The sequence below is a fragment of the Schistocerca nitens genome, chromosome 1 (genome assembly GCF_023898315.1).
Source record: "Schistocerca nitens isolate TAMUIC-IGC-003100 chromosome 1, iqSchNite1.1, whole genome shotgun sequence".
NCBI lineage: Eukaryota > Metazoa > Arthropoda > Insecta > Orthoptera > Acrididae > Schistocerca > Schistocerca nitens.
In genome coordinates, this window is record NC_064614.1 from 509,392,798 (window position 1) to 509,420,659 (window position 27,862).

At 40.5% G+C, this 27,862-nt stretch overlaps 1 protein-coding gene across 11 annotated transcripts in view; it reads left to right on the top strand.

The window, feature by feature from the left end:
• Window positions 1-27,862, top strand: part of LOC126253109 (putative thiamine transporter SLC35F3) — a 708,458-nt gene that overhangs the window by 337,953 nt on the left and 342,643 nt on the right. For all 11 annotated transcript variants that reach the window (XM_049954222.1, XM_049954231.1, XM_049954240.1 and 8 more), the window contains exon 3: window positions 16,130-16,455. In XM_049954222.1, the coding sequence (XP_049810179.1) occupies window positions 16,152-16,455 (304 nt within the window). In that variant the 5' untranslated portion in view covers window positions 16,130-16,151. The remainder of the gene's footprint in view (window positions 1-16,129; window positions 16,456-27,862) is intronic.

The following is a 27,862-nucleotide window of genomic DNA, read 5'->3' on the forward strand; positions in this document are numbered from 1 at the left end:
CTCCATTGTCTGTGTCTTTATCAGCTTCTTGAGACAAACAACCCAGTGTGTTAGTGTCAAAATCAAACTCAGCACCAACCGTATTGTGCTAATATCAGTAGCAAAAAGTCAACTATTAGTAAAGAGGGACACTATTACTATACATTCGTAATATTTACGACAAGGGCACCTGTGCCAGAAAACCACTGGAGTCAGGCAATAAATAATTTGGCCATTGTTAACAACCACGTTTTCCATGAAAGTATTTGAGAGCACGTGTCGCTAATGTGTCCAGACTGGCGGGAACCACGAAGAGATGCCGAATGAAATCGTAAATTTTACGAGGGTTTAGTAATCTAGGGTTAGGCGGGTGGTAATAATGTTTTGGCCCTTATGGGTACGGTAGCGTTTGAATACAGCCTATCGATTCTTAACCTTTGAATATGAAGTAGTGTGTTGCTTATAAGTTTCTATACAAGTTTGTGAAATTTCGTTGGTGAAAAAACTCTCAAAACAAGAAATTTTATGATGACGTGCTACTCCAGATTGTCCACTTGAACGGAAGACATATATGACAGTATAATTAAAGCCGTGTAAACAAAATTTTAATTAATAAATGAAAAGGACTAGTTTGCTTTTGTTCTACAATATTACTTTTATTGTTAACCGGTTTTCGTCTTATAAGGCCATCTTCAAACATTTACTGAATATTATCACCAAAGAAGTTAAAACGTTTGCAAACAACATTGGAAGAGAAGTAACACGTCTAGACTGAAGTAGAAACATACACTAAGTAACATCTTTGCAATGAGAAAGTAAAAATTGAACAGTACTTCAATAACAATGGAGTAGACACTAAAACATTTTACATAAAATAGGAATAGCATGCCTACATAATAGTTTCTATTAATAAACAAAAGTAATAAAATAAAATAAAATTAGTACTAGACAAGGCTACATCAGGAGGTATGAAACATGGAGAGTGATACACAAACCAATTAAAAGAAGAGACAATTATCAATGTAACTACAGAATACATACGGAACTTAAGCAATACCAATAAGATAAACAGAAATAAATAAATACAGGAAAATGGAGGTGTTTGAGGGAACCTACAGTTTTAGAGTGTGGTGGCACTGCATTTTGACATTAACATTATAATCAAAGCAGTGGCTGTGTAACAGTTTTCATTAAATAAATGAGCAAAGTAAAATATGAACAATATTCGATGAGACAACTACAAGGGTTGTTAAACATGGGCAGTAATACAAATACCAGTTAAAAGAAAGCCTTAACTATTGAAACTGGTGCTTTTCATTTATTATAATGTTGTTCTACCAAGAACCGATGGAAGATTCTGTTAAAATTTTAAGTGCAGTAAAAGTCGGCAGTTGGCTTACGTTACTGCGCAATATCACCAAAATCACAAACTTTACTGATAAAAGTTCATATGATTCAACTGCCAGCCTCATGCTGAATAATATAATTTTGGATATTAGGCTGAGTCACCTTAAAACATTAAAGCAACTAAATTGCTGACGTTTCGAACGGCTTTGCAGCGTCCTCAAGAGAACTGCTGCGATATCAGTCGAAACGTTGCTTTGATGTTTTCTAGTGAACCGGCCTAATACAAAAAATTATTTTATTCCAACGCTTCATTTATTTGAACGCCATCCATGTGCAGGGCGAGAATTTTTCATGTAGCCATGCGTCACACAACTTGACGCGTGTGAACCGGGCGCCCATCAGCAGGCCGAGTAGTGAAAACTCTTGTCAGAATCCGTCTTCTGCCGACAGCCCGTCCGCTGAAGATTCACCCTGTTAGGCAGGACTTCATCGCGTGCGGGCGGCCACGGGTACAGCTTTACGGCTGAGGAACAGTTGTTGCAGCGTAGGCATGGGTCTACAACCTGCTGCTTCTGCAGCATAGACCACCGTTGTCGAATCACATAGGCACTGACACAACACGAGATGCTCGGCACACAGCGACTCGATGGGAGAGCCAATTAACAGATGTATCAGGGAGTGGAGAAATATCGATCCGCACTCTACTTCCAAATCACAACTGTCTGGTGTTCGTAAACAAAGGATGACGTATGTAGTGGCGGGTGGGATACACCGTGACGTACTCGAAAAGTCTCAAGATCGAACAGCAGTGCGCTCTGAACATGCGCGTACCAAACAAAGCTCCTTGCATTAAGACTTACTGCCATTGATGAAGACGGGATTTGCTTTGAATGCAGTAGTACTACAAAATAACTATAGATGCAATGTCTACATAATCAGCGGATATTAAATAATAATTTCGTAAATTAATATGCAAATCGTGCTACGAATTCGCCTCCTTACATGGTGAATTACCGGGAGCTTCACACTTCCGTTTTCCTATATCGATCGATCGAATCGTAACGATGGCAAGTTTCATTTGCGTTCAGTACTATACAAAAATATAGGAAAGTCAGGAAGAACGTATTTAGTGTCATAAGTGAGTTAAGTTGTGCCACTTTTGAATAAACTGAAAATTGCTATATTCGATAATGAGATTTTCACTCTGCAGCGGAGTGTGCGCTGATATGAAACTTCCTGGCAGATCAAAACTGTGTGCCGGACCGAGACTCGAACTCGGGACCTTTGCCTAGTTCTGCAAGGTTCGCAGGAGAGCTTCTGTAAAGTTTGGAAGGTAGGAGACGAGGTACTGGCAGAAGTAAAGCTGTGAGGACTGGGCGTGAGTCGTGCTTGGTTAGCTCAGTTGGTAGAGCGCTTGCCCGCGAAAGGCAAAGGTCCCAAGTTCGAGTCTCGGTCCGGCACACAGTTTTGATCTGCCAGGAAGTTTCATATCAGCGCACACTCCGCTGCAGAGTGAAAATCTCATTCTGGAAACATCCCCTAGGCTGTGGCTAATCCATGTCTCCGCAATATCCTTTCTTTCAGGAGTGCCAGTTCTGCAAAGTTCGCAGGAGAGCTTCTGTAAAGTTTGGAAGGTAGGAGACTAGGTACTGGCAGAAGTAAAGCTGTGAGGAGGGGGCGTGAGTCGTGCTTGGGTAGCTCAGTTGGTAGAGCGCTTGCCCGCGAAAAGCAAAGGTCCCGAGTTCGAGTCTCGGTCCGGCACACATTTTTGATCTGCCAGGAAGTTGCTATATTCGATGTTTGCTTCCAATCCGGTTTAGTGTAAATTTACCCCATCCACATCAACTATACCCAGCCTTCTGCACTCCAATCTGCCCATCTTTGCGTAACGTAATGGGCTTTTTATTTTTTCCTTTTCTTTTATTTTATTTTTTTTTAAAGAAAGACTGAATATGTAGCAACTTCTGTAGAAGCCTTACAGTTACTTTCAAAACGTTTCCATCATGGAGTAGCCATAACGCACAGTAAATGAAGTAGCTACTATGGCCACCAAGACTGTTTTATTTTGCAAAGAGCACAAATATCACTGCAAAAGAATGGTTCATCAAGGATTAGTCACTTTTAAGATTAAGAACTTGGCCTCGCATATTTAATGTGATCGAAGCATAGCATTTGTTTAAATTGCAGTTGACGTTGTACTAGCTATTCTAGAGTACTACGGCTTACGTTATGCGAACCTGACATAACTGCGTCCTATTCAGGTGACAGAAGGTAACACTGTTAAGCACTTCGCCATTGAAAAGTACGCTACATAAATCCAAAATTAATAAGCTGATTAAAACTGACATAGAATTAGGTAATTACGTGACCGTTACTGCCGAACGTCTTTGACATTTGCCAGGAAAGCAGCATATAAGATGCCGATAACGATAGACATGCGCACGATACTAATCCGGCAATAAATAAATAAATATGTTAGTGCTGATACACAAGATCATGTGTGTAGACGAAGTGTCAAGGCTCTTTCTAATTGAAGATCATTTGCCTCACTCAGATATAGACATTCATCAGTAAAAATTAGCACTCAAGTTCTCCATGCTTCAATCCTCGAGCCTTTCTATTTTATGATTTCTCCTTTGATAGTCAGTCGGATTTTTACACTCAAATGACATACTAAACATTGCTTTTTTGTCAACGTCATGTTTCACAGTTATCATGCAGACCTTCAAAAATAATAAAGATATGGAGCACATTTTTGTAGCAAAGTCAGAGGGTTGCAAGAGACTCAGCATATGGCCCATCTGGCTCTCCACGGGTCTGAGCGCATCAAGCAGGCGCATTCATACGTTGGAAAGATGAGGTCGACCATGTCCACGCAGTCACAGCGATGTGTTCACTACTAAGTATTGTGTCTCGTCGGTAAAAAGTGGCGCGAGATCCAACGCTGTCTCAGTACTGCTCTTGAGCTGCTCACGATGCACATCATTTCTCTTATTATGATGAAAACCAATCAAGCAAAATCTGAACTCCATTACCCCTCAGCAAAATGTCATTTATTGGTAGTTTTGATATTACGTAGGCCAACAACTGGGTCATTACCATGCGTTCAAATATTTGTACCACACAGACGAGTTGAAAACTCATATAATTTCCCTATCCATTGAAACACTCACCTGAAACTGCGGCTTAAGTCTTGAGGTAAAATTCTTTTTCGTCGAAGGAAAAACGATGGAAAGAAAGATCTAAAACTTTTTCACATGTATCTGGCATACAGCTCATTATGAAAACACATAAAAGAAAGAGCTGAAATGATAAACATTAAAATTTCCTTTCTAGTAGCACTGTCAATAAATCTTAAAACTTGTGATGGACTTGTCCTGTTGTACACGGAATGTCCGTAGTAAGCTTAAGGGGTCTGCTTGTCATACATTGGCTATGGTAAAATTTTTTAGCAGATTAAACCGGTGTGCCAGACCGAGACTCGAACCTGGAACCTTTGTCTTTCGTTGGCAAGTGCTCTATCGACTGAGATGGCGGGAGGGGTGGGAGGGGGGGATTCGTGAGTCGTGTTTAGATAGCTTAACCGTTAGAGCACTTGTTCCGCAAAAGGCAAGGGTTCAATACTCGAGCCTCAGTCTGGCTCACAGTTTTAAGGTGCTAGGGAGTTTCAAATCAGCGCACGTTCCGCTCCAGAGTGAAAACTCGTTCCTGGCTAAGGTATCTGCATATTCATTACCTCCGATTACCATTATCCGGTATCTAACAGAACGGGACCATATTTCCCTATCTTTGTAACAAGTGAAGGAGGTCTTCCGTGTTTTCTTTTCTTCTCGAAGGCAGCTACTGAACAACCTACACGGTACTCGGAGAAAAAGGAGAATTTTTGCGCTAGATCACATTTCGTCTGCTCTGTGCACTCTTCGGATTATATAAAGTTCGGAATATTATTTTTTCCTTGGATCGATGAGTCCTGAAGACACAGTTGCGAGAATTATGGTGTGGCCAACCCAATTTGTCTTCCTTGTACCCATGTGTGGATCACATTACTCAGCAGATCCAGAATTAGGTCCAAAGGCGCCCTCGTTGAGGTCGTCGTGAACGAACTGTGTGTGCTCCGTTTGCGATTTACGTTCAACACAGCTTGATAAACACATGCGTGTAGTGAAACGTAATTAACTCATACACTATTATATTTTACCTTAAGAGCCTACAGCAACAGTGTTATAAAACCTCTTTGCAACCGTTTTAATGGCTTGTGAAATGTAATCTCAGAGATCGGAGCAATAGTATTGTTTGAATGTGCGCGACAGTGTTGTTAAGCGAACAAGTAGAGGCGGAATGTGTACAGTGTGTAAACTTTTAGATAGACCTCTCCCTAGTCCTGAATCGGCAGAACTCGGTAAACGTCGGGAGGCTTCGGTAGGCACGTAGTTTCGACTGCTGCCAACATTACGTAGCTGACTGTGTTGTACAAGGTAGCCATTGTCGTCGGCTTCGTTATTGTTTTGCGCTGTACTGTTCTGCGTGTTTTTATTGTGCAGTTGTGCTAAAGATTATCAAAATGAGTGAAGAGGCAGTTGCTGGTCCATCTCGGGAGTCGCCAACAACCCCTACCGGTAGGCCTACGGTTAGAAGGAAACCAGTATTATGTAGCGATGCTCGCAAAATTATATTGCGTGTGATTGTATGCTGCGAAAGGGAAAGGGAGTAGAAAAAATTGCTTCACCCCATTTACAAATCTTCAGTGAGAGCTGCTACATACACAAGACAAAGCATGCGTAGCATTGGAAGATTCAAACAGTTTTCCAAGAATCATCCTGGCGTATCACCACAAACGCCTGGCAAGAAAAGGTGAGTTTCCATTTCAGATATTTTGTTCGCGATCACTTTGAAGGAATCACCAAAATTTCATTGCAACCGGATGAATGGTTTTGGAATGCACAGAGGGCAGACATACATACATTCATTTTTATATATAGAGATTGACAGTTTCGTTATACTATATGACCTGTTTAAGTATATTTAAATTTTGTTCGCTTCATCTGCTCGGGGCGGACGTCGTAAGACGTCCATTGAGGTTCGTAGTTGATCGATTAACTCAGTTTTTTTTATTACAGAGGGCACCTAACCCTCTGACCGAACACGCTGAGCTACCGTACCGGCTCCTAATCAATTGTGCTACGCTTATAACGGTGACCTAACTGTTGAAACATTGTTGATTACTGTTTTCGGGCGTGTGGAGAACAACTCGCCAAAGTTTCATTGCAATCGGATGAATGGTTTGTGAGCGCATAGTAGACAAACATACATACATTCATATATATATTAATGTACATGACGATTTCAGTTTCGTATACGAGCAACATTTAAAGCCAGTTTTACTTCCAAGCCTTTCGTCTGCTTTCGTGTAAGCATGACGCGCAATTTGTAGTGCCAGCACTGCAACTGGTAGGTGTGCCTTGTCCCCCCCCCCCCCGCCTCCCCCAACGGCTCCTCTCCCCTCGCCAGCCATTGCTTGCTTCCTCCTCTCCCCGCACTCCCCTCACAACTCTGCCGTCTTACAGTTTTCCCCAGGCGATGGCGTTCCTCGACGTCGAGGTCTGATGCTTAATACTCTGTCTTTCTGGTAATAGAACGCAATTCATTTCCGTTAATTAATCTGGAAGAACTAAGAGCAAATTTCATCTATGACTGAGGATGCGTCTGCCCATTATTCACTCGCCAAAATAAACGTTAGACAACGCCAATTAAATTCTCGAATATTACAGTTGCAACCGTCTGCCCTCCATTCACTTAATAAACAACTATTCAAGAATCTAATGAAATTTGGCCGTACAGGTCACGGGTTTTCAAACTGTGCATCGCGGCTCCCACAAGCATCGCGGCTCCCAGAAGTGTCGCGGTGATTTCATAAAAATAATTTCGTTTATTTGCTTTCTGAGTAAACGAACAAAGAGTGTGGTAGAAAAGTTAAATGCTGTTACTATTGCAGCGTGGTAGATGGCAATCGTGTCTTACCACGTGACTAATTTGTTTTTATTCAGTAACAATCAGTTTAAGGATTCGTTTTTCAAATGCAGATAGTTTTTTTTATTTGTTGTTTGTCTTCTGTAATTTGTGTTTCTATACCACCATGGACAAATTTTAGATGTCAGTACAAAACGTGATGTTTCGAATTTATTATGCGGCTCTAAAGACATAAATAGACTAAAATTCAGAAATATGACTTTGAGGTTTGCCGATGACATTGTAATTCTGTCAGAGATAGCAAAGGACCGGGAAGAGCAGTTGAACGGAATGGACATTGTCTTGAAAGGAGGATATAAGATGAACATCAACAAAAGCAAAACGAGAATAGTGGAATGTAGTCGAATTAAATCAGATGATGCTGAGGGAATTAGATTAGGAAATGAGGTACTTAAAGTAGTAAAAGAATTTTGCTATTTGGGAGGCAAAATAGCTGATGATGGTCGGAATAGAGAGGATATAAAATGTAGACTGGCTATAGCAAGGAAAGCATTTCTGACGAAGAGATATTTGATAACATGGAGTATAGATTAAGTGACATGAAGCCTTTTCTGAAAGTATTTGGGTGGAGTGTAACCATGTGTGGAAGTAAAACATCGACAATGCCTAGTTTAGACAAGAAGAGAATCTTTCAGAATGTGGTGCTACAGAAGAATGCTGAAGATTAGATGAGAAGATCATGTAACTATTGAGGAGGTACTGAATAGAATTGGGGAGAAAAGGAATTTGTAGAAAAACTTCACAAGAAGAAGGGATCGGTTGGTAGGACACGTTCTGAGGCATCAAGGGATCACCAATTTAGTATTTGAGGGAAGCATGGAGGGTAAAAATCGTAGAGGGAGACTAAGAAATGAATACGCTAAGTAGATTCAGAAGGATTTAAGTTGCTGTAGTTATTCGGAGACGAAGAGGCTTCCACAGGATAGAGTAGTGTGGAGAGCTGCATCAAACCAGTCTCTGGACTAAAGACCTGGTCCCAGCGGAGGATTGAGTTCTACCTCGGGCATGGGTGTGTGTGTTTGTCCTTAGGATAATTTAGTTTAAGTAGTGTGTAAGCTTAGGGACTGATGACGGTAGCAGTTAAGTCCCATAAGATTTCACACCCATTTGAACATTTGACTAAAGACCACAACAACAACAACTGTTGGTAATGAATGATCACAGCACGGTATGTAATTTGTTTCAAAGTGCTAGCAGCCGTAACCATGCTTGCTAATAAAATGAAACGAAATTTGGAGTCACATCACGGTAGTCTGGTAAACAGACCACGAGAATACTTTTCCCACGAGTTAAAAGAAATAATAGACCAATAACCTTTAACTTAAGAAGCTAAGATTCCTACAAAGACTCTTTTTTCATATTACAAAGTTACCTACGATACAGCAAAGAACAAAAAACCTACACCGTAGCGAAAGACATTTGAGCAGCTGCTCCGTACATGGAATCTACTATGATATGTGTCAGCTACCCAGCAACTGTCGTTGAATACCGATTTATCTGACAACATTAATGCTCAGTTGAATGAAAACTTAATGGTAATGATTTTGCTGTTCGGTTAGGTGAAGCGACAGACAACCACAATAATGCGCATCTGATTTGTTATGTGTGGTTTATACATGACAGGAAAATAACTCTTGGAACAAAAGCAATACCATACATACTCTTTGTGTGGAAGCAAACGTAAATAATTGGGGTAACTGTGTAGGTGTATGTACAGATGGAGGTGGTTACGTCGGATTGCAAGCAGTAAAGAGGCTTCTCCTGTTATTTAGACACACTGTTTTATTCACTATGAAGGACTGGCATAAATAAGTAAGAGCTCTGTTATTCATGACTTTCTCCAATCAGTGATCGAGATCTTAACTTCATTAAAAGCTGGCCACTTAAATTTTTGGCGAGGGAGGCGGAATGAGAATCAGACAGTTGTTTCCCCACTTTTCTGCCAGTATTTTAAAGAGGAACATATTCGCCTTCCTGTACCACAACAGCAGTATTTTTCAGCTGGTTCCCACGTTTTCCCTCTTACAGCTGGGTGTGCTCCTTGTATAAAATGAATTCCGTTGGTCAGTAAAGTTTTGACAGTTTATTATATACGCTGAGACATTTACATACCTTGAATGACATAAACAACTATTAAGTATGCATAATACAAAGTTAAAACAAAACCGTCTCCCGTTCAATGCAAGTTCACTTATACTATTTTTCCACAAAAATACACAACTTTTAGGCTACGGTATACCTACAAACACCGAAAAATGTGATGTTTTTTTTTTTTGCAAGTAAAAAGAATTTGGTATCAAAAAATAACTTTTATGTAAGGTGGCTATGCCGTTAGTTAGCGCAACCGAATAGATACCAGATCAAAACAGTATGTATAGGTGTGAAGTGGCGACAACGCGTAATGAAAGTTTAATGGTCAAAAAATGGCGACTAAAAGCGTAGTTTGGTGGTCTCAGAACCCTTGCAAAAACCCCAGACGTCTTTTCATTTGCTCACTACGACCGTTGAAATTACATTTAACCTCAGACAGGATATTACGTGCATAAGTACTGTAACTTTGAATCTCTGGATCTCAGTACCGGATAGTGATATCGAAAAAAGTTTCAAGGTCCCCCGGAACATCATCTTAACCCATTAAGTGGCATGGTCCTTATTTCGAGATTCTTCTTTGGAATGGAAATTTTGCAATTCTAATAATGCTGGCAGCGAATGCTACTATTTCCAATTGTTGTAAAGACCTTTGTAGCGCGCTTGCATTGAAGTTTCGTCAGTTGTTGTTAAACGAGTGAGCTGTACACTTTTATTTCTATGAAGAAGCTACGTTTTTCAGCGTTACAAGAGTTGCACGTTTTCAAAACAGCGTAAGTCATATTATTATGTAAATAACTTCCAGTATCTGTGTACAGGCATGTTCTGTAATGGTTTGAGAAGACGTTTAACGATCATTTATTTCAAAGACCTGATTCTTTTCTGCATGACACCTGTCTGACCTCCGATCCCCACTTGGGGCTCATGGCAGTTTCCACGTAAAACTTTATTTTGCCTTTATTTGCTCTTCAGGTACAATGAGTCGGTATGAAGCACTTTCTATGAGGGAAATTGAAGAAACCTTAAATGACCCGAACTTCCAGGGTTCTTTTGGTGATGATGGTGATGTGAATGAGCCCATTGACATTGTCGAGTTCCCTCCAGATCGTGTAGATGTGGTGTCTGACTAGGAAGATAACGACGAAAATATATTTGAAAATACCCATCCAGATGATGTTCCAGGTTTCTAGGAAATTCATGTCACTGAAGAAAAGGAAAATGAGGAACATGCAGCCCAACGAAAGAAGAAAGTGAAAGATATTATCACTTGTAATTGGACAATAGAAGATTCGACTGACTCTACAACCTATCCTGATACAGCAGAAACTGAACAGCAGCAAGTTATCAAGAAAATTTTCAGGGTTGTTCGAAATCGCAGTCTTAGAAACATTTTGCAAAAATTTCAGCCATTTGTTGTGCATAGCCGTCTTCGAATCCGTTGCTTGACTTTGGTACGCAAAAAATGTATAAATCGCATTTTTGGGTGTTTCCTAAGGAACCACCCATGAAATAATATGGATTTTTGAAAACTGGACGATGATAGGTCTAGATGAATGCCTAGAGAATATACTGTTAACATCTGAGCAATTTGCTGCGGTTATTTATTATTTAGATTTAGCCTCATACCGGATTTCACCTGCGTATTTTAGTGTAGAAGAAGGGTAACTTTGAATCTATGTACCTCGGAAACGGATATTGATATCAAGAAAATGTTCAAGTCTTTTCGAGATCGGGAACTTAGGAATTTATCGTAAAAATTTGAGGTATTTACTGTGCTTAGCCGTCTTGGAATCTGCGGCTAGGTTTTGGTACAAAAAAATACTAAAAACCCGTTTATAGAGTTTTCTAAGGAATCCCCCCCATAAACTAATGGTGCCTCCATAAGCCCCTTAAGGCCTACAGTAGACCACATCATATCCAGAAAGAACCAAATGATTTGCTCCATTTGACTAAGAAGGAGGAAGTGTGTAATATTCATACTGTGGACCTGTACCTTACGATAGTGACAACAAGACGTAGAAATGGTCCCTAGCTCAAGGGCTATACAAAACACCTGACCGTATCTTGCTATTGCAAACAGAACCCGAGGTATGAGAATTCCGCATTTAGGCGCCGCGTTACGGAACATATTAGGTAGCACATGTGACAGCATGCGTACTGATATCTTTTTTTCCCTTTTTTCCATCTACTCGGTTTTACATATTCTGGGACTTTGTTATTAATGTAATACACTACTGGCTATTAATATTGCTAAGCCAAGAAGAAATGCAGATGATAAACAGGTATTCATTGGACAAATATATTATACTAGAACTGACAAGTGATCACATTTTCACGCAATTTGGGTGCATAGACCCTGAGAAATCAGTACCCAGAACAACCACCTCTGGCCGCAATAACGGCCGTGATACGCCTGGGCATGAGTCAAACAGAGCTTGGATGGCGTGTACAGGTACAGCTGCTCATGTGGCTTCAACACGGTGCCACAGTTCATCAAGAGTAGTGACTGGCGTATTGTGACGAGCCAGTCGTTTGGCCACCATTGACCAGACGTTTTCAGTTGGTGAGAGATCTGGAGAATGTTCTGGCGAGCGCAGCAGTCGAACATTTTCTGTATCCACAGGGGCCCATACAGGATGTGCAACATGCGGTCGTGCATTATCCTGCTGAAATGTAGGGTTTCGCAGGGATCGAATGAAGGGTAGAGCCACGGGCCGTAACACATCTGAAATGTAACATCCACTGTTCAAAGTGCCATCAATGCGAACAAGAGGGGACCGAGACGTGTAACCAATGGCACCCCATACCATCTCACTGGGTGATACGCCAGTATGGCGATGCCGAATACACACTTCCAATGTGCGTTCACCGCTATCTCGCCAAACATGGATGCGACTATTATGATGCTGTAAACTGAACCTGGAGTCATCCGAAAAAATGACGTTTTGCCATTCGTGCACCCAGGTTCATCGTTGAGTACACCATCGCAGGCGCTCCTGTCTGTGATCCAACGTCAAAGGTAACCGCAGCCATGGTTCCAAGCTGATAGTCCATGCTGCTGCAAACGTTGTCGAACTGTTTGTGCAGATGGTTGTTGTCTTGCAAACGTCCCCGTCTGTTGACTCAGGGGTCGGTACGTGGCTGCACGATCCATTACAGCCATGCGGATAAGATGCCTGTCATCTTGACTGCTAGTGATACGAGGCTGTTGGGATCCAGCACGGCGTTCCGTTTTACCCTCCTGAACCCACCAATTTCATATTCTGCAACCCACCAATTCCATATTCTGCTAACAGTCATTGGAACTTGACCAACGCGAGCAGCAATGTTACGATACGATAAACAGCATTCGCGATAGGCTACAATCCGACCTTTAACAAAGTCGGAAACGTGATGGTACGCATTTCTCCTCCTTACACAAGGCGTCACAACAACGTTTCACCAGGCAACGCCGGTCAACTGCTGTTTGTGTATGAGAAATCGGTTGGAAACTTTCCTCACATCAGCACGTTGTAGGTGTCGCCATCGGCGCCACCCTCGTGTGAATGCTCTGAAAAGCTAATCATTTGCATATCACAGTATCTTCTTCCTGTCAGTGAAATTTTGCGTCTGTAGCACGTCATCTTCGTGGTGAGCAATTTTAATGGCCAGTAGTGTACAAGTATGTTCTGCAGTATTCGACAGCTTGATTTCTGTCTGATTAAAAACCGAAGAATCAAATTGCTGCGAGGGAAACGATCAGCAGTGACATTTGCATTATTGCTTGTCACAAATAATGGCCGTTTTTTCCGTATATATCGCGATATTCAAGTGTGTGGTTAGACAGGAAGCTAAGAGGACAGCTTAAATTGCTGCGAGTAAAATAACAGACTGTTTTTTTTTCTGCAATGTGTTGCTATTTGCGAGGGTCCAGTCAGCCACGTTAAAAGCTGGTGTCGGTTTCCCACTGGGGTTATTCGTAATGTGCTGCTGGACACATACACATCACTCTGACATCACTTCCGAGTGTGAGGGCAGCTTCTCTCCACCACTGATGTATAGGCCGCAGTATACGTTCGATACAGTTCCGCACTGTCCTCTGATAAACAAAGTAAGAGCCTACGGAATATCAGACCAGCTGTGTGGCTGGATTGAAGAGTTTTTAGCAAACAGAACACAGCATGTTGTTCTCAATGGAGAGACATCTACAGGCGTTAAAGTAACCTCTGGCGTGCCACACACGAGTGTTATGGGACGATTGCTTTTCAAAATATATGTAAATGACCTAGTAGATAGGGTCGGAAGTTCCATGTGGCTTTTCGCGGATGATGCTGTAGTATACAGAGAAGTTGCAGCATTAGAAAATTGCAGCGAAATGCTAAAAAAATGGTTCAAATGGCTCTGAGCACTATGGGTCTTAACATCTGAGGTCATCAGTCCCCTAGAACTTGGAACTACTTAAACCTAACTAACCTAAGGACATCACACACATCCATGCCTGAGGCAGGATTCGAACCTGCGACCGTAGCGGCGCCACGGTTCCGGACTGAAGCGCCTAGAATCGCCCGGCTACACCGGCTGGCCAGCGAAATGCAGATCTGCAGCAGATAGGCACTTGGTGCAGGGAGTGGCAACTGACCCTTAACATAGACAAATGTAATGTGTTGCGAATACATAGAAAGAAGTATCCTTTATTGTATGTTTATATGATAGCAGAACAAACACTGGTAGCAGTTACTTCTGTAAAATATCAGCGAGTATGCTTGCGGAACGATTTGAAGTGGAATGGTCATAGAAAATTAATTGTTGGTAAGGCGGATGCCAGGTTGAGATTCATTGGGCGAGTCCTTAGAAAATGTAGTCCATCAACAAAGAAGTTGGCTTACAAAACACTCGTTCGACCTATGCTTGAGTATTGCTCATCAGTGTGGGATCTGTACCAGGTCGGGTTGACAGAGGAGATAGAGAAGATCCAAAGAAGAGTGGCACATTTCGTCACGGTTAGTTGGTAGGCGTGAGAGTGTTACGGAGATGTTTAGCAAAATCAAATTGCAGACTCTGCTAGAGAGGTGCTCTGCATCACAGTGTAGCTTGCTGTCCAGGTTTTGAGAGTGTGCGATTCTGGATGAGGTATCGAATATATTGCTTCCCCCTACTTATACCTCCCAAGGAGATCACGAATGTAAAATTAGAGAGATTCGAGCGTGCACGGAGGCTTTCCGGCAGTCGTTCTTCCTGTGAACCATACGCGATTGGAAAAGGAAGGGGAGGTAATGACAGTGGCACGTAAAGTGCCCTCCGTCACACGCTTGTGGAGTATAAATGTGCGAGGGCTGTTGTTTTTTGCAACCTCCGATTGGCTGTAAATAAAAAAAAATGTACAGAAAATAATAATTTTATTACCGAAAGTACAGTAAAGTCTTAACTTACTTTTCTACATAATCGCCAAAACGATTGAGGCACTTGTCACATCGTGACACAAGCTTTTCGATGCCATCCTCGAAGAATGTTGCCGCCAGTGAGGACAGGTAAGTCTAGACGGCGTCCTGAAGTTCTTCGTTAGTAGCGAAGCACTGCCCACCTAACCGTGACTTCTGTTCTTGGAACAGGTGATAATCACTAGGTGCTAGGTCCAGGCTGTACGGTGGATGTTCAAAAACTTCCTGTTTAAACTTTTTGAGGAGGACTTTTGTCATGTTGGCACTGTGTGGTCGGGCGTTTTCACGGATGAAAACAACGCCAGACGAAAGCATTCCTCTGCGTTTGTTTTGAATGGCTCTGCGGAGACGACGTAAATTTTCACAATAAACTTCCTCGGTTATCGTCGTAGCTTGCTCCATAAAGTCCACCAGCAGCACTCCTTTATGGTCCCAAAACACAGTGGCCATCGTTTTTCTTTTTGTCAGTGAATGTTTAAACTTTTTTGGCTTGCTTGGAGAAGCTGTGTGCATCCACTGCTTTGATTGTGTCTTTGTTTCAGGATTGTCATAGAGGACCCACGTTTCATCGCCAGTAACAATCGACTTCAAAAAAACGTTTCCCTCATTGGCATAACGTGTGAGAAACGATAATGCTGACGCCATCCTTTGCGTTTTGTGGTCGGTACTCAGCATTTTTGGGATCCAACGTGCACACAACATCCGATAGCCTAAGTCTAGAGTCACAATTGTGTACAAAGCAGACCTTGAAATGTCTGGAAATTCATCAGACTGTTCGCTAATTGTAAACCTTCGTTTGCATCTCACTGCCTGATCAACACACTCAACGAGGCCTACAGTGGCGACAGATTTGCGACCTTGTCCTCCTTCATCATGGACGTCTGTTCGTCCTTCTTTAAATTTTCGTCACCATTCCCGAACACTACCATCACTCATAACGTTGTTACCATACACGTTGCTCATTCTGCGATGGATATCCGCAGCACTACATCATTCTGCTTGCAGAAAACGGATTACACTTAGTAACTCACGTTTGGCGGGAGCATCGAGCGTAGCTCGGCTACGCCTGACACACTGCAGCTGAAAACGGCAGAGGTTGTGGTGGGGGAGCTGCGCAATCGCATGACGCGCAGGTCCGGCCCCTCCCTACCTCTTACTTGCTTAGATGGACGATCGGAGGTTGAAAAAAAAAAAGCAACCCTCGTAGATGTAGATACGTGTACGTCAGTCGTGAAGACGGGTACGAGTGGAGCGTTGCATTTGTTTGGCAGGATGCGCGGTTGCGAGTGAGCGATGCGCGGCTGCGCAGGCGGCGGCCATGGCGGCGGCAGCAGCGGCGGCGGCGGCGGCCAGCAGCAGCAGCAGCAGCAGGGCCAGGATGCTGGCCAGGGGCAGCCCGAGCTGGCCACCATCTTCCAGCCGGCGCGCCGGCCCGGCTCCGGCGTGCAGCGCGCGCCCAGTGTAGTGGTGACGCACGGCGACGACACGCCGCCGAGGCCGGGCTCGGCCACTGGATCCGTGGGGCAGCTGCCTAATGGGCCCTTCTCCAGCGTCCACCAGCACCAGCACGCGCCACAGCTGCAGCACGCCGACTCTGGTGAGTGCTTCTCTCTGTACGAACTAAACGTTGCAAAACAATCGATGCTGAGATCTTCTGAGTTGTTAGGCTTCATTAAACTGGTGTGACGAAAGTCATGGGATACTCCTTTTTCCCGGCGTAGTGCAGCAATTCGAGGTGTCATAGACTCAACAAGTCGTTGGAGGTCCCCTTCAGAAATAGCCATTATTTCTTTATAACTGTCCATAGCTGCGAAAGTGTTGCCAGTGTAGGATTTTCTGCAGGTACTGATGTCTCAATTATGTCCCATAAATGTTCGAAGGGATTATATATACTAAGATGGTATCTGTTCTTTCGGACATGTCCGAAAGAACAGATACCATCTTAGTATGTATTTAGTTAAGGCTCACTGGCCGCTTGACCATCTCCTTCTTCTGTGCGAATGCACAAACAGTGCCCGAACTCTTACGGGAATCGACAACGCGCCGCGAGTAATGAGTATAATTGGCGGGGGCACTACAAATGTAGTGCGGGACAATATGTTGAGAATGTGGGTTTCACGGGAGGCATGCCACAGATAAATCCCTGCAGTCACGCTATCCTCTGTGTCCTCGGTGGCTCAGATGGATAGAGCGTCTGCCATGTAAGCAGGAGATCCCGGGTTCGAGTCCCGGTCGGGGCACACATTTTCATCTGTCCCCGTTGACGTATGTCAACGCCTGTAAGCAGCTAAGGGTGTTCATTTCATTGTAATTTCGAAGGGATTATGCCAGGCAGTCATTCACTCGAAGTCTCCAGAATGTTCTATAAACCAATCGCAAACAGCTGTGGCCCGGTGACATGGCACACTGTCATCTGTCAACATTCCATCATTGTTAGGGAACAAGTACCCAAACATAACCAGTTTGTCAATGATTGGTTCAGTTGGGCCAGAGGACACGGTCCATTCCATGTCAACTCAACCCATGCCATTACAGAGCCACCATCAGCTTGCATAGTGCCTTGCTGACGACTTAGGTCCACGGCTACGTGAGGTCTGCGACACACTCGAAGTCTACCATTAGCCCATACATATGAACTTGGGACTCATCTTACAAGGCCATGGTTTTCCAGTCGTCTAGGCTCCAACCAATATGGTCACAAGCCCAGGAGAGGCCATGCAGACAATGTCGTGTTCTTAGCAAACACACTCGCGTCGGTCGTCTGCTGCCATAGCACATCAAAACGCCAAATTTCGCCGATTGTTCTAATGGATACGTCCGCCGAGCGCCCCACATTGATTTCACACAGTGTTGCTTGTCTGTTAGCACTGATAACTCTGCGCAAACGCGGCTGCTCTCTCGGTCATTAAGTGAAGGCCATCGGCCGCTGCGTTGTCAGGGGTGACAGGAAATGCCTGAAATTTGGTATTCTCAGCGCGCTGTGGACACTGTGGATCTCGGAAAATAGAATACCCTAACGATTTCCGAAATGGAATGTCCCATGGTCTACCTCCAACTACCATTCCGTGTTCAGTCTCAAATTCCCGTCAAGTGGCCGTAATCACGTCGACAACGTTTTCAGATGAATATAAATGACAGCTCCGCCAATGCACTGTCCTTTCATTCCTCACGTACGCGATAATACCGCCATTAGTATATGTGCAAATCGCTATCCCATGACTGTCGTCACCTCAGTGCATGTTCCTCTACTAAATTCTACAGAATTCGTCGTTTTGATCCCTTTGCTGGTATCTTCTTCAGGATTATACCGATTAACAACACTAAACTTTAATGGAGTGGAAAGGTACGGAATGTCACTCGGCGTCACCTTCAAGTAGTGGTGTGTTCACGCAGAACGTCAACACAACGACACTCTTTTACACCACTACCAACCTAAGTCATTGTTCACTTCCAGAAATCTGACCTCTGTTGTGGAAGAACGCTCGTGGAAAATACGCTAATCATCATGTAACATTTGCAACGTGTCACAAAACCAAAATACATTGGCTGACAAAAAAAAGTGAAGCATCCAACAGAAGAGGAGGAAACGTAATGAATCTTCATGAGCTGAGAGCGAATGTAGTATAATGTCAGTGACTATAATATAATCAAATTTACAAAGAACTTGGTGCCGGCCGCGGTGGTCTCGCGCTTCTAGGCGCGCAGTCCGGAACCGTGCGACTGCTACGGTCGCAGGTTCGAATCCTGCCTCGGGCATGGATGTTTGTGATGTCCTTAGGTTAGTTAGGTTTAAGTAGTTCTAAGTTCTAGGGGACTAATGACCACAGCAGTTGAGTCCCATAGTGCTCAGAGCCATTTGAACCAAAGAACTTGGTACTATCAGCCAACTTGTTAATATGATGATGCGTCCACTCTGGCTTGGATGCGTGCATTGGTGCAGTTGGGAAGGATGTGAAAAAGCCGTTGTCTTCTTCTGATGTAAGATGAATAACTGTTGTAACTGCTCTTTAATATCTTGGATAGTGGCACTATCCAGCTTTTCCATAAGCTGTCCACCTGTCTTGCCCTCAGTTGTGCAATTAATGATACTCTATCTCATCATGATCAAGGGAGCGAAATGGCGCAGTAGTTAGCACACTGGACTCGCGTTCGGGAGGACGACGGTTCAAACCCGTGTCCAGCTACCCTGATATAGGTTTTCCGTGATTTCCCTAAATGGCTTCAACCAAGTGCCGGGATGGTTCCTATGAAAGGGTACGGCCGATTTCCTTCAGTATCCTTCCCTAATCCGATGGGACTGATGACCTCGCTGTTTGCTCCCCTCCCCCAAATTAACCAACCAACCACTCATTGTGATTGCAACTGCATTACATGGCAGTAATTAGAGTTGTGTTAATTTTGCTGTGTTGTGGCAAAAGAAACAAAACTTTACGTGGCAAAAAATAAACGTAGACGTTACTTTTACCTAAGGCTTTTCACTGATGAAGCTTCTCTGAAGAAACAGAAAATGGTAACAAGTCAGGGGAAAATAAATCACTACTTTTGCTGAAATTTCGTCGAAATCCTGTAACACTGTGTGTTTCTTGGCTTTTTTCTTGCTACACTTCAATTATATGAAATGTACGAAAACAGTTCATAGCAGATAGTAGGCCTATACCATCTTTTTGTTTCTAAAAATGCTCTGAGTGAAGTACTGAACTACATTGCCTCAAATGTGATAAAGTTGTCTTTATACCGAAGCGCCAAAGAAACTGGTATAGGCATGCATATTCAAATACAGAGGTATGTAAACAGGCAGAATACGGCGTGGTCGTCTGCAATGTCTACATAGGACGACAAGTGTCTGGCGCAGTTGTAACGAGTAGATCGCTTACTACTGCTACAATGGAAGATTACCACGGTTTAAATGAGTTTGAACGTGAAGTTATAGTTGGCGCCCGAGCGATGGGAGGCAGCATCTCCGAGGTAGCGGTGAAGTAGGGATTTTCCCATAGGACCATTTCACGAGAGTATTGTGAATATCAGGAATCCAGTAAAACATCAAATCTCCAACATCGCTGCGGCCAGAGAAAGATCCTGCAAGAACCGGACCAACGATGACTGAAGAGAATCGTTCAGCGTGACGGAAGTGCAACCCTTGCTGCTGATTTGAATGCTGGGTCATCAACATGTGTCATTCAACGAAACATCATCCATATGGACTTATGGAACTGAAGGCCCTCTCATGTTCCCTTGATGACTGCACGACACAAAGCTTTACACCTCGTCTGGGCCCATCAACACCATCATTGGACTGTTGATGACTGGAAAGATGTTGTCTCGTCCGACGAGTCTCGTTTCAAATTTTATCGAGCAGATCGACGTGTAGAGGTATGGAGACAACCTCATGAATCCATGAACCCTGCATGTCAGCGGTGGACTGTTCAAGCTGGTGGAGGCTCTGTAATGATGTGGGGCGTGTGCAGCTGAGATGATATGAGGCCCCTAATACGTCTAGATACGACTCTGACAGGAGACATGTACGTAAGCATCCTGTCTGATCACCTGTATCCATTCATGTCCATTGTGCATTCCGACGGACTTGGGCAATTCCAGCAGGACAGTGCAACACTCCACATGTCCAGAATTGCTACAGAGTGGCTCCAGGAACACGATATTAGGCAGTGGCACCAGTTTCTTTGGCTCTTCAGTATATAGCCTCACCAGGCAAATATTAATACGGGCGTATCCTTCTTCACTGACTGCACGCCCTTAGGGCCAAGAAGAACAGGAGATGAAAGAATAGCCTTACGAAACTAAAAAAAATGTGAACTGAAACAAAATGTAACCAAACTAAGGCAGCCTATTCGAAAGTGCACATCATTTGTTCTGCTGCATCTATTCCTGCTTCATGCAGGGGTCGAAGGTCCTTACAGTTTCTTCCGCTTTTTGTGCTCCTGTGTGCCATCCTAAGTCAGTTCTTTTTCCCAGTGTTTCTCTCAAAAACAATCCACTAATCTGTTTTCAGACCTTACTTTAGCCTTACGCTGCCATTTCCAGCACTCTCATTGTAACATGAATTTGGTCTTTTCTCATGATATGACCATAGCAGTGGAGTCTTCTCTACTTGCTTGGACGCTTCAACAACTTTTGTGATTCCTCAGATTTTCCCATTGGAATCCTGTCCTTTGTGTTGATACCGCATGTCTACCTCAAGTCTATGCCTCAGTTACATCTAGCCTATTGCACCAGTTATTAGTTGTTGCCCATGTCTCTGCGCCATACACTAATGGTGGCCTTACATGCCTTCCCCTTGACTTTGACATTTACATTTTTGTCTCAGAGGATTCCAGACATCCTTTTCCAAATCGTCCATTCAGTTTGCATTCTGAATCAAGATTTACACTACATTCTGCATTTAAGCTGAGGCGTTTGAAGCAATCTACTCTCTTTTGGTTCTCCCCATTAATTATAAATGTTTCATCTTCCTTTTTCCCTGGCATAATTACTCTGTTTTCTTTCTGATGAGTGTAACCCCTCCGTCTTCCATTGGACATTGTTACACTCCTGCGAAATCTGTGTCTGCTGATGACTGACAATCTATGCCATGCTGCCCCACACCATGCACTGCAACACACTTGACTCATTGCCATGCCTGCTACAAGAGAATCGAGACGTTTCTGCTCAAGTCTTTTCCACTCACTAATGGCCGCCCTATTGAGATCATTCGGAGAATTGTTCCCGCAATGAAGCACTGGCAACTCGGTCTGTGTCAGCACATACTACAGACCACAACATTCATTCGTTTCTTGCCTCTTGGATGACCTTGTTCATGAGGTGGGCTTGGTGTGCTTGTGCATTATCACCTTATAAGACGAACCCATTTGTTGACTATAGGGCTAGACAGTAGACCAAAGTATTGAAGAGTAACAGAAACGAGATTACCGAAAAACTTAACATCAAAACTGGAGGTAACAAAGTAGATGAACTTAAGAAATTCTGCTGCCTTGAACCAAAATAACACATGATGAATGAAGCCAGGAGGACATGATAAGCAGATCAGCACAATCATCGAGGGCATTCCTGGCCTAGAGAAGTCAACTTGTGCGAAACATAGGCCTTAATTCAAGGAAGAATTTTCTTAAAATGTACACTTGGAGCACAACATTATATGGGTATGAATCGGGGAACATGGGAAAACTGGAAAAACAGAGAATCAAAGCGTGTAATGTGTGGTGCTGGAAAGGTATTGAAATTTAAGTGGACTGATAATAAATGAAGATGTTCTCCGCAGAATGAGCGAGGAAAGGAACATATGAAAACAACTGACAAGTGTCTGTTGGTAGTAGTTTTTATTGTAGTGAAGTTGAATTAGATAGTTCTTGCGTATTACTATGGGTAAAGGTTATACTCAACAGCTGTACCAAAATAATAATTGGCTCCTTCTACCGACTCCCCGACTCAGATGATATATTAGCTGAACGCTTCAAAGAAAACTTGAATCTCATTACAAATAAGTACCCCACTCATACAGTTATAAGTGGCGGAGACTTCAATCTACCCTCGATTTGTTGCCGAAAATACATGTTCAAAGCCGGTGGTAGACAGAAAACATCTTCAAAAATTGTACTAAATGCTTTCTCTGAGAATCCAGATGGTATACCAATCAGGTTCCTTTCAGAGTATGCAGACAAAATAGCGCATTTCTTAGCAATCATATACAACCGCTCACGTGACGAAAGGTCTGTTCCTAAAGACTGGAAAGTAGCACAGGTCATTCCAGTATTCAAGAAAGGAAATGGGAGTAACCCACTGAATTACAGACCCATATCACTGACCTCAATTTGCACTAGGATTTTCGAGCATATACTGTACTCGAACATTATGACTGACCTTGAAGAAAATGACTTATTGATACAGAACCAACACGGATTCAGAAAATATCGTTCTTGTGCAACACAGCTAGCTCTTTATTCAAATGAAGTAATGACTGCTGTCGACAAGGGATCTCAGATCGATTCCATATTCCTATATTTCCAGAAGGCTTTTGATACCGTTCCTCACAAGTGACTGTTAATCAAATTGCATGCATATGGAGTATCATCTCAGAGGTGTGACTGGATTCGTGATTTCCTCTCAGAGAGGTCACAGTTCGAAATGATATACGGTAAATCTTTGAGTAGAACAGAAGTGATATCTGGCGTTCCGCGTGGTAGTGTCGTAGCCCTCTGCTGTTCCTGATTTATATAAATGATCTAGCTGATAATCTGAGAAGCCCCCTTAGATTGTTTGCAGATCACACTGTAATTGTAATTGAAAAAACTTAAGTAAATTTATTTATCAAGCGATTATCTAAGATAATCTAAGGAGTTAGTTAAAATGTATAACATTAGAGTGTCAATCTAAAATAACTAAACAATTAGTACACCTTGAGACATCAGATGCCTGAAAGTAAGTAATGGTCTCTTAAACCAAATAATAGTAAATAAACGACTACTAGTGATGGGGAAATTTAAATCTAAATCCCTCAAATATCTCCTCTCATATGATTCTCCCTATTCATTATATTTTCAGCTACTTTAATCCTATTCAATCAAATAAACTTTTTCTCATTTAAACCTAACCGTATAAAAAGAGCAGAAAAAAGAACAATTGAGATAAAGAACTTAAATTGAAAATGATAACAAATTTATTTTCAACATTTGATCCATCAACTAACATCTTCAACTTGTCATTAAACTGAACTAGCACATTCTTAGGACTATTATTAATCCCATCAATGTTCTGACTTACACCATCAGGAATTAATATTATCTGAAATAAACTAAGCTTAACTTTACACAACGAATTTAAAACACTACTAGGACCAAAATCATTTAATGGAAGAACATTCATTTTTATCTCAATGTTTATTATAATACTATTTAATAATTTTATAGGACTATTCCCTTATATTTTTACTAGAACAAGACATTTAGCATTAACATTTACAATCGCTCTGCCTATATGATTAAGATTTATATTATTTGGATGAATTAATCATACTTACCATATATTTACACATCTTGTACCACAAGGAACGCCGCCCACATTAATGTCATTTATAATATTAATTGAAACAATTAGAAATGTCATTTGACCATGTACACTAGCAGTACAACTATCAGCAAACATAATTGCAGGACACCTATTATTAACCTTATCAGGAAACACATGACCGTCTATAGCAATGAACTTAATTTCACTACTAATTATTGGACAAATACTTCTATTAATCCTAGAATCAGCAGTAGCCATAATTCAAGCTTACCTTTTTTTCAATTTTAAGAACTTTATATTCTAGATAAGTATATTAAACCTATGTCAACAACTCACTCAAATCACCCATTCCACTTAGTAGACTATAGACCTTGACCACTAACAGGATCAATGGGAGCAATAGTCCTAGTTTTAGGATTAGCAAAATGATTCCATATATTTAACATTAATTGATTTATAATTGGATTTTGGATTACCTTACTAACAATAATTCATTGATGATGAAATGTAGTACGGGAAGGAACCTATCAAGAATTCCATACAGTATTTGTATCAATGGGATTACGATGAGGAATAATCCTATTTATTGCATCAGAAGTATTATTCTTTGTATCATTCTTCTGAGCCTACTTTAGAAGAAGACTAGCACCAACAATTGAGCTAGGAATATTATGACCTCCGATAGCAATTCAACCTTTTAAGCCTATACAAATTCTATTACTTAATACAGCTATCCTTTTAGCCTCAGGAGTAACTGTAACATGAGCACATGTTAATAGTTTAATAGAATCTAACCACACTCAAACATTACAAGGATTATTCTTCACTGTAATATTAGGATTATATTTCACAATTTATATTTAGAAGCACCTTTCACTATTGCAGTCACAGTATATGGATCTACATTCTTCATTGCAACAGGGTTCCATGGTCTCCACGTAATTATTGGAACAATCTTCTTAAGAACATGTCTACGTCGACACTCAATAAACCAATTCTCACCAAGACACCACTTTGGATTTGAAGCAGCAGCATGATATTGACACTTCGTAGACGTAGTATGATGATTCTTATATATTTCTATTTATTAATGACGTAGATAATTTTTTTCTAGTATAAATAGTACATTTGACTTCCAATTAGAGAGCTTGATAAAAATCAAGAAAAACAATCCTAATCCTATCTACAAGGGTTTTTATTAGATGTATTATTCCAATAATTTTCATAATCTTTGCAACAACATTATCAAAAAAATTAATCAATGACCAGGAAAAGAGATCAACATTCGAGTGTGGATTTTAATCCAAAAAGATCAGCACGAATACCTTTCTCCATTCGATTCTCTTAATTGCAATAATTTTTCTAATCTTTGATGTAGAAATTGCATTAATTCTATCAATTGTAATTATTTTCAAAACTTCAGACATTATAATCTGAACAGTATCAACAATATTTTTTATTCTAGTCCTATTAGGTGAACTGTACCACCAATGAAATCAAGGAGCCTTACAATGACCAGAATAAAGGGTTCTAGTTAACTATAACATTTGGGTTGCATTCAAAAAGTATTGATATAATCAATCAACCTTAAATAGAATAAGAAGCGACATATTGCAGTCAGTTTCGACTAGAAAGATTGGTAAATAATATACCCTTGTTCTTATTAACTGAAGCCAAAAAAAGGCATATTACTGTTAATAATATATTTGAACTATAAAGTTCCAATTAAGGAAATGTAAAGTCAATATGAAAGCTGCTAACTTTTTATATTAGTGGTTAAACTGCGTTAACATTTCTAAAATTTATATAGTTTAAATAAAACATTACATTTTCACTATAAAAAATAATATATTCATATTTATAAATACCTAAAAGTAAAAATACTTAACATCTTCAGTGTCACACTCTAATTGTAAGCTATTTAAGTATAAGAACAATAACATTACTAAAATAAACATTCAAAAAATAAAAGTTAAAAGATAAATCTTAAAGTTAGAATCATATCAACCTTGGATATAACCAATTAAATAAATAAATAATCTATATAAACCTTGGCCACCAAATAACTCACCTCAACCATAATCAAATGATTTTGATGAATAATAACCCAACTTTAAAGGAACATATCTAACAAACTTAGTTGAAAGAAAAGGTATAAATCATATAGAACCAGCAAATCTAACAAAAGAAAGCATACTTAAAGAAAATAAATTATGAGGAAAATCAAATTTAGAAATAAGATAACCCAAGTAAGCACGTAAAACAACAACTGCAATCGTCAAAAACTTTAAATAAGAAGGCAAAGCAATCACATGAGGAATAGGAAAAACCAGTAAAGATAAAAGACTACCACCAAAAACAGCAACAAATAAAAACCCAATCATACCAAATGAAATATAATAACCTTTATCATCAAAAGAATATCTAGAATAAAAATTATTATCCCCAGATATTGAAATAATAAAAAAAACGAAAAGAATAAGAAGCAGTTAAACCATTAGAAAAAAATAAAGAAAAAATTAAACAATTACTTCATCTTAAACAAACCATTTCAAGAATCCAGTCCTCTGAATAAAATCCTGCCAAAAAAGGTATACCACACAAAGATAAACTAGAAACATTAAAACAAACAGAAGTTAAAGGTATAAAATTAACAATTGAGCCCATAAAACGAATATCCTGAGAATCCTTGAAATCATGAATTATTGAACCTGCACACATAAATAATAATGCCTTAAACAAAGCATGAGCCAATAAGTGAAAGAATGCAAGCTTTGGATAACCTGTAGCCAAAATTCTTATTATTAAACCAAGTTGTCTTAAAGTAGAAAGAGCAGTAATCTTCTTTAACTCAAATTCAAAATTAGCACCCAATCCAGCCATAAATATAGTTATACAACCAATTAAAAGTAACAATCAACCATAGTTACAAGTATCTAATATTGGTCTAAAACGAATCAATAAATAAACTCCAGCAATAACAAGAGTAGAAGAATGAACTAGAGCAGAAACAGGGGTAGGAGCAGCCATAGCAGCAGGAAGTCAAGAAGAAAAAGGAATTTGAGCTCTTTTAGTTATAGCTGCCAAAACAATTAATATATAATAAGCTGTATTTCAAAAGAATTAGAAATAAAATCATAAAAATAAATATAATTTCAACCACCAAAATGTAATATTCAAGCAATAGAAATTAAAATAGCAACATCACCAATACGATTAGAAAGAGCAGGTATATACCAGCACTACAAGATTTTACATTTTGATAATAAATAACTAAACAATAAGAAACCAAACCTAAACCATCCCATCCTAACACAATTCTAATCTAATTAGGACTAATAATTAAAAACCCTATAGAAAGAATAAATATTAAAACAATAATAATACAACAATTTACATTTTTTCTCCTGATATATAATCCTCTCTATAGTAAATCACTAAAGAAGAAATATACATAACAAAAGACATAAAAATAAGAGATATTCAATCCAAAATTTGAGTTATAACAACCATAGAGCTATTCAAATTAAAAAGTTGTCATTCAACAAAAACTCTATAATCAATTATAAAATAGTAAATACCTAAAATAAAAATTATAGTTCTAGAAAAGAACACAGAAAAAACTCGAAGAACAAATAGAAAATAAATTCATGGCCTAAGATGAAAAATTTCATATCATTGATTCCAAAAAACAATATTTTAAATTAAAATACTCAAGCAACTTATACAAAGAAATACTCACCCTTTAAACAAAGAATATTTAAAGGCAATCAATGAAAAAGTAAAAGATGATATTCACGAAAATAACCAAGAGAACAAGTATAAACCCCAGAATAATAATTCCCATTCTGAGAATAAGAATATAATACAAAGTATAAACAGCTCTAAAAAAAGATAAAAAGATTAAAGCAAAAAATCTAAAAGTAGATCAAGACATAATTTTATTTAATAATCTAAGCTCACCTACCAAATTCAATGATGGAGGA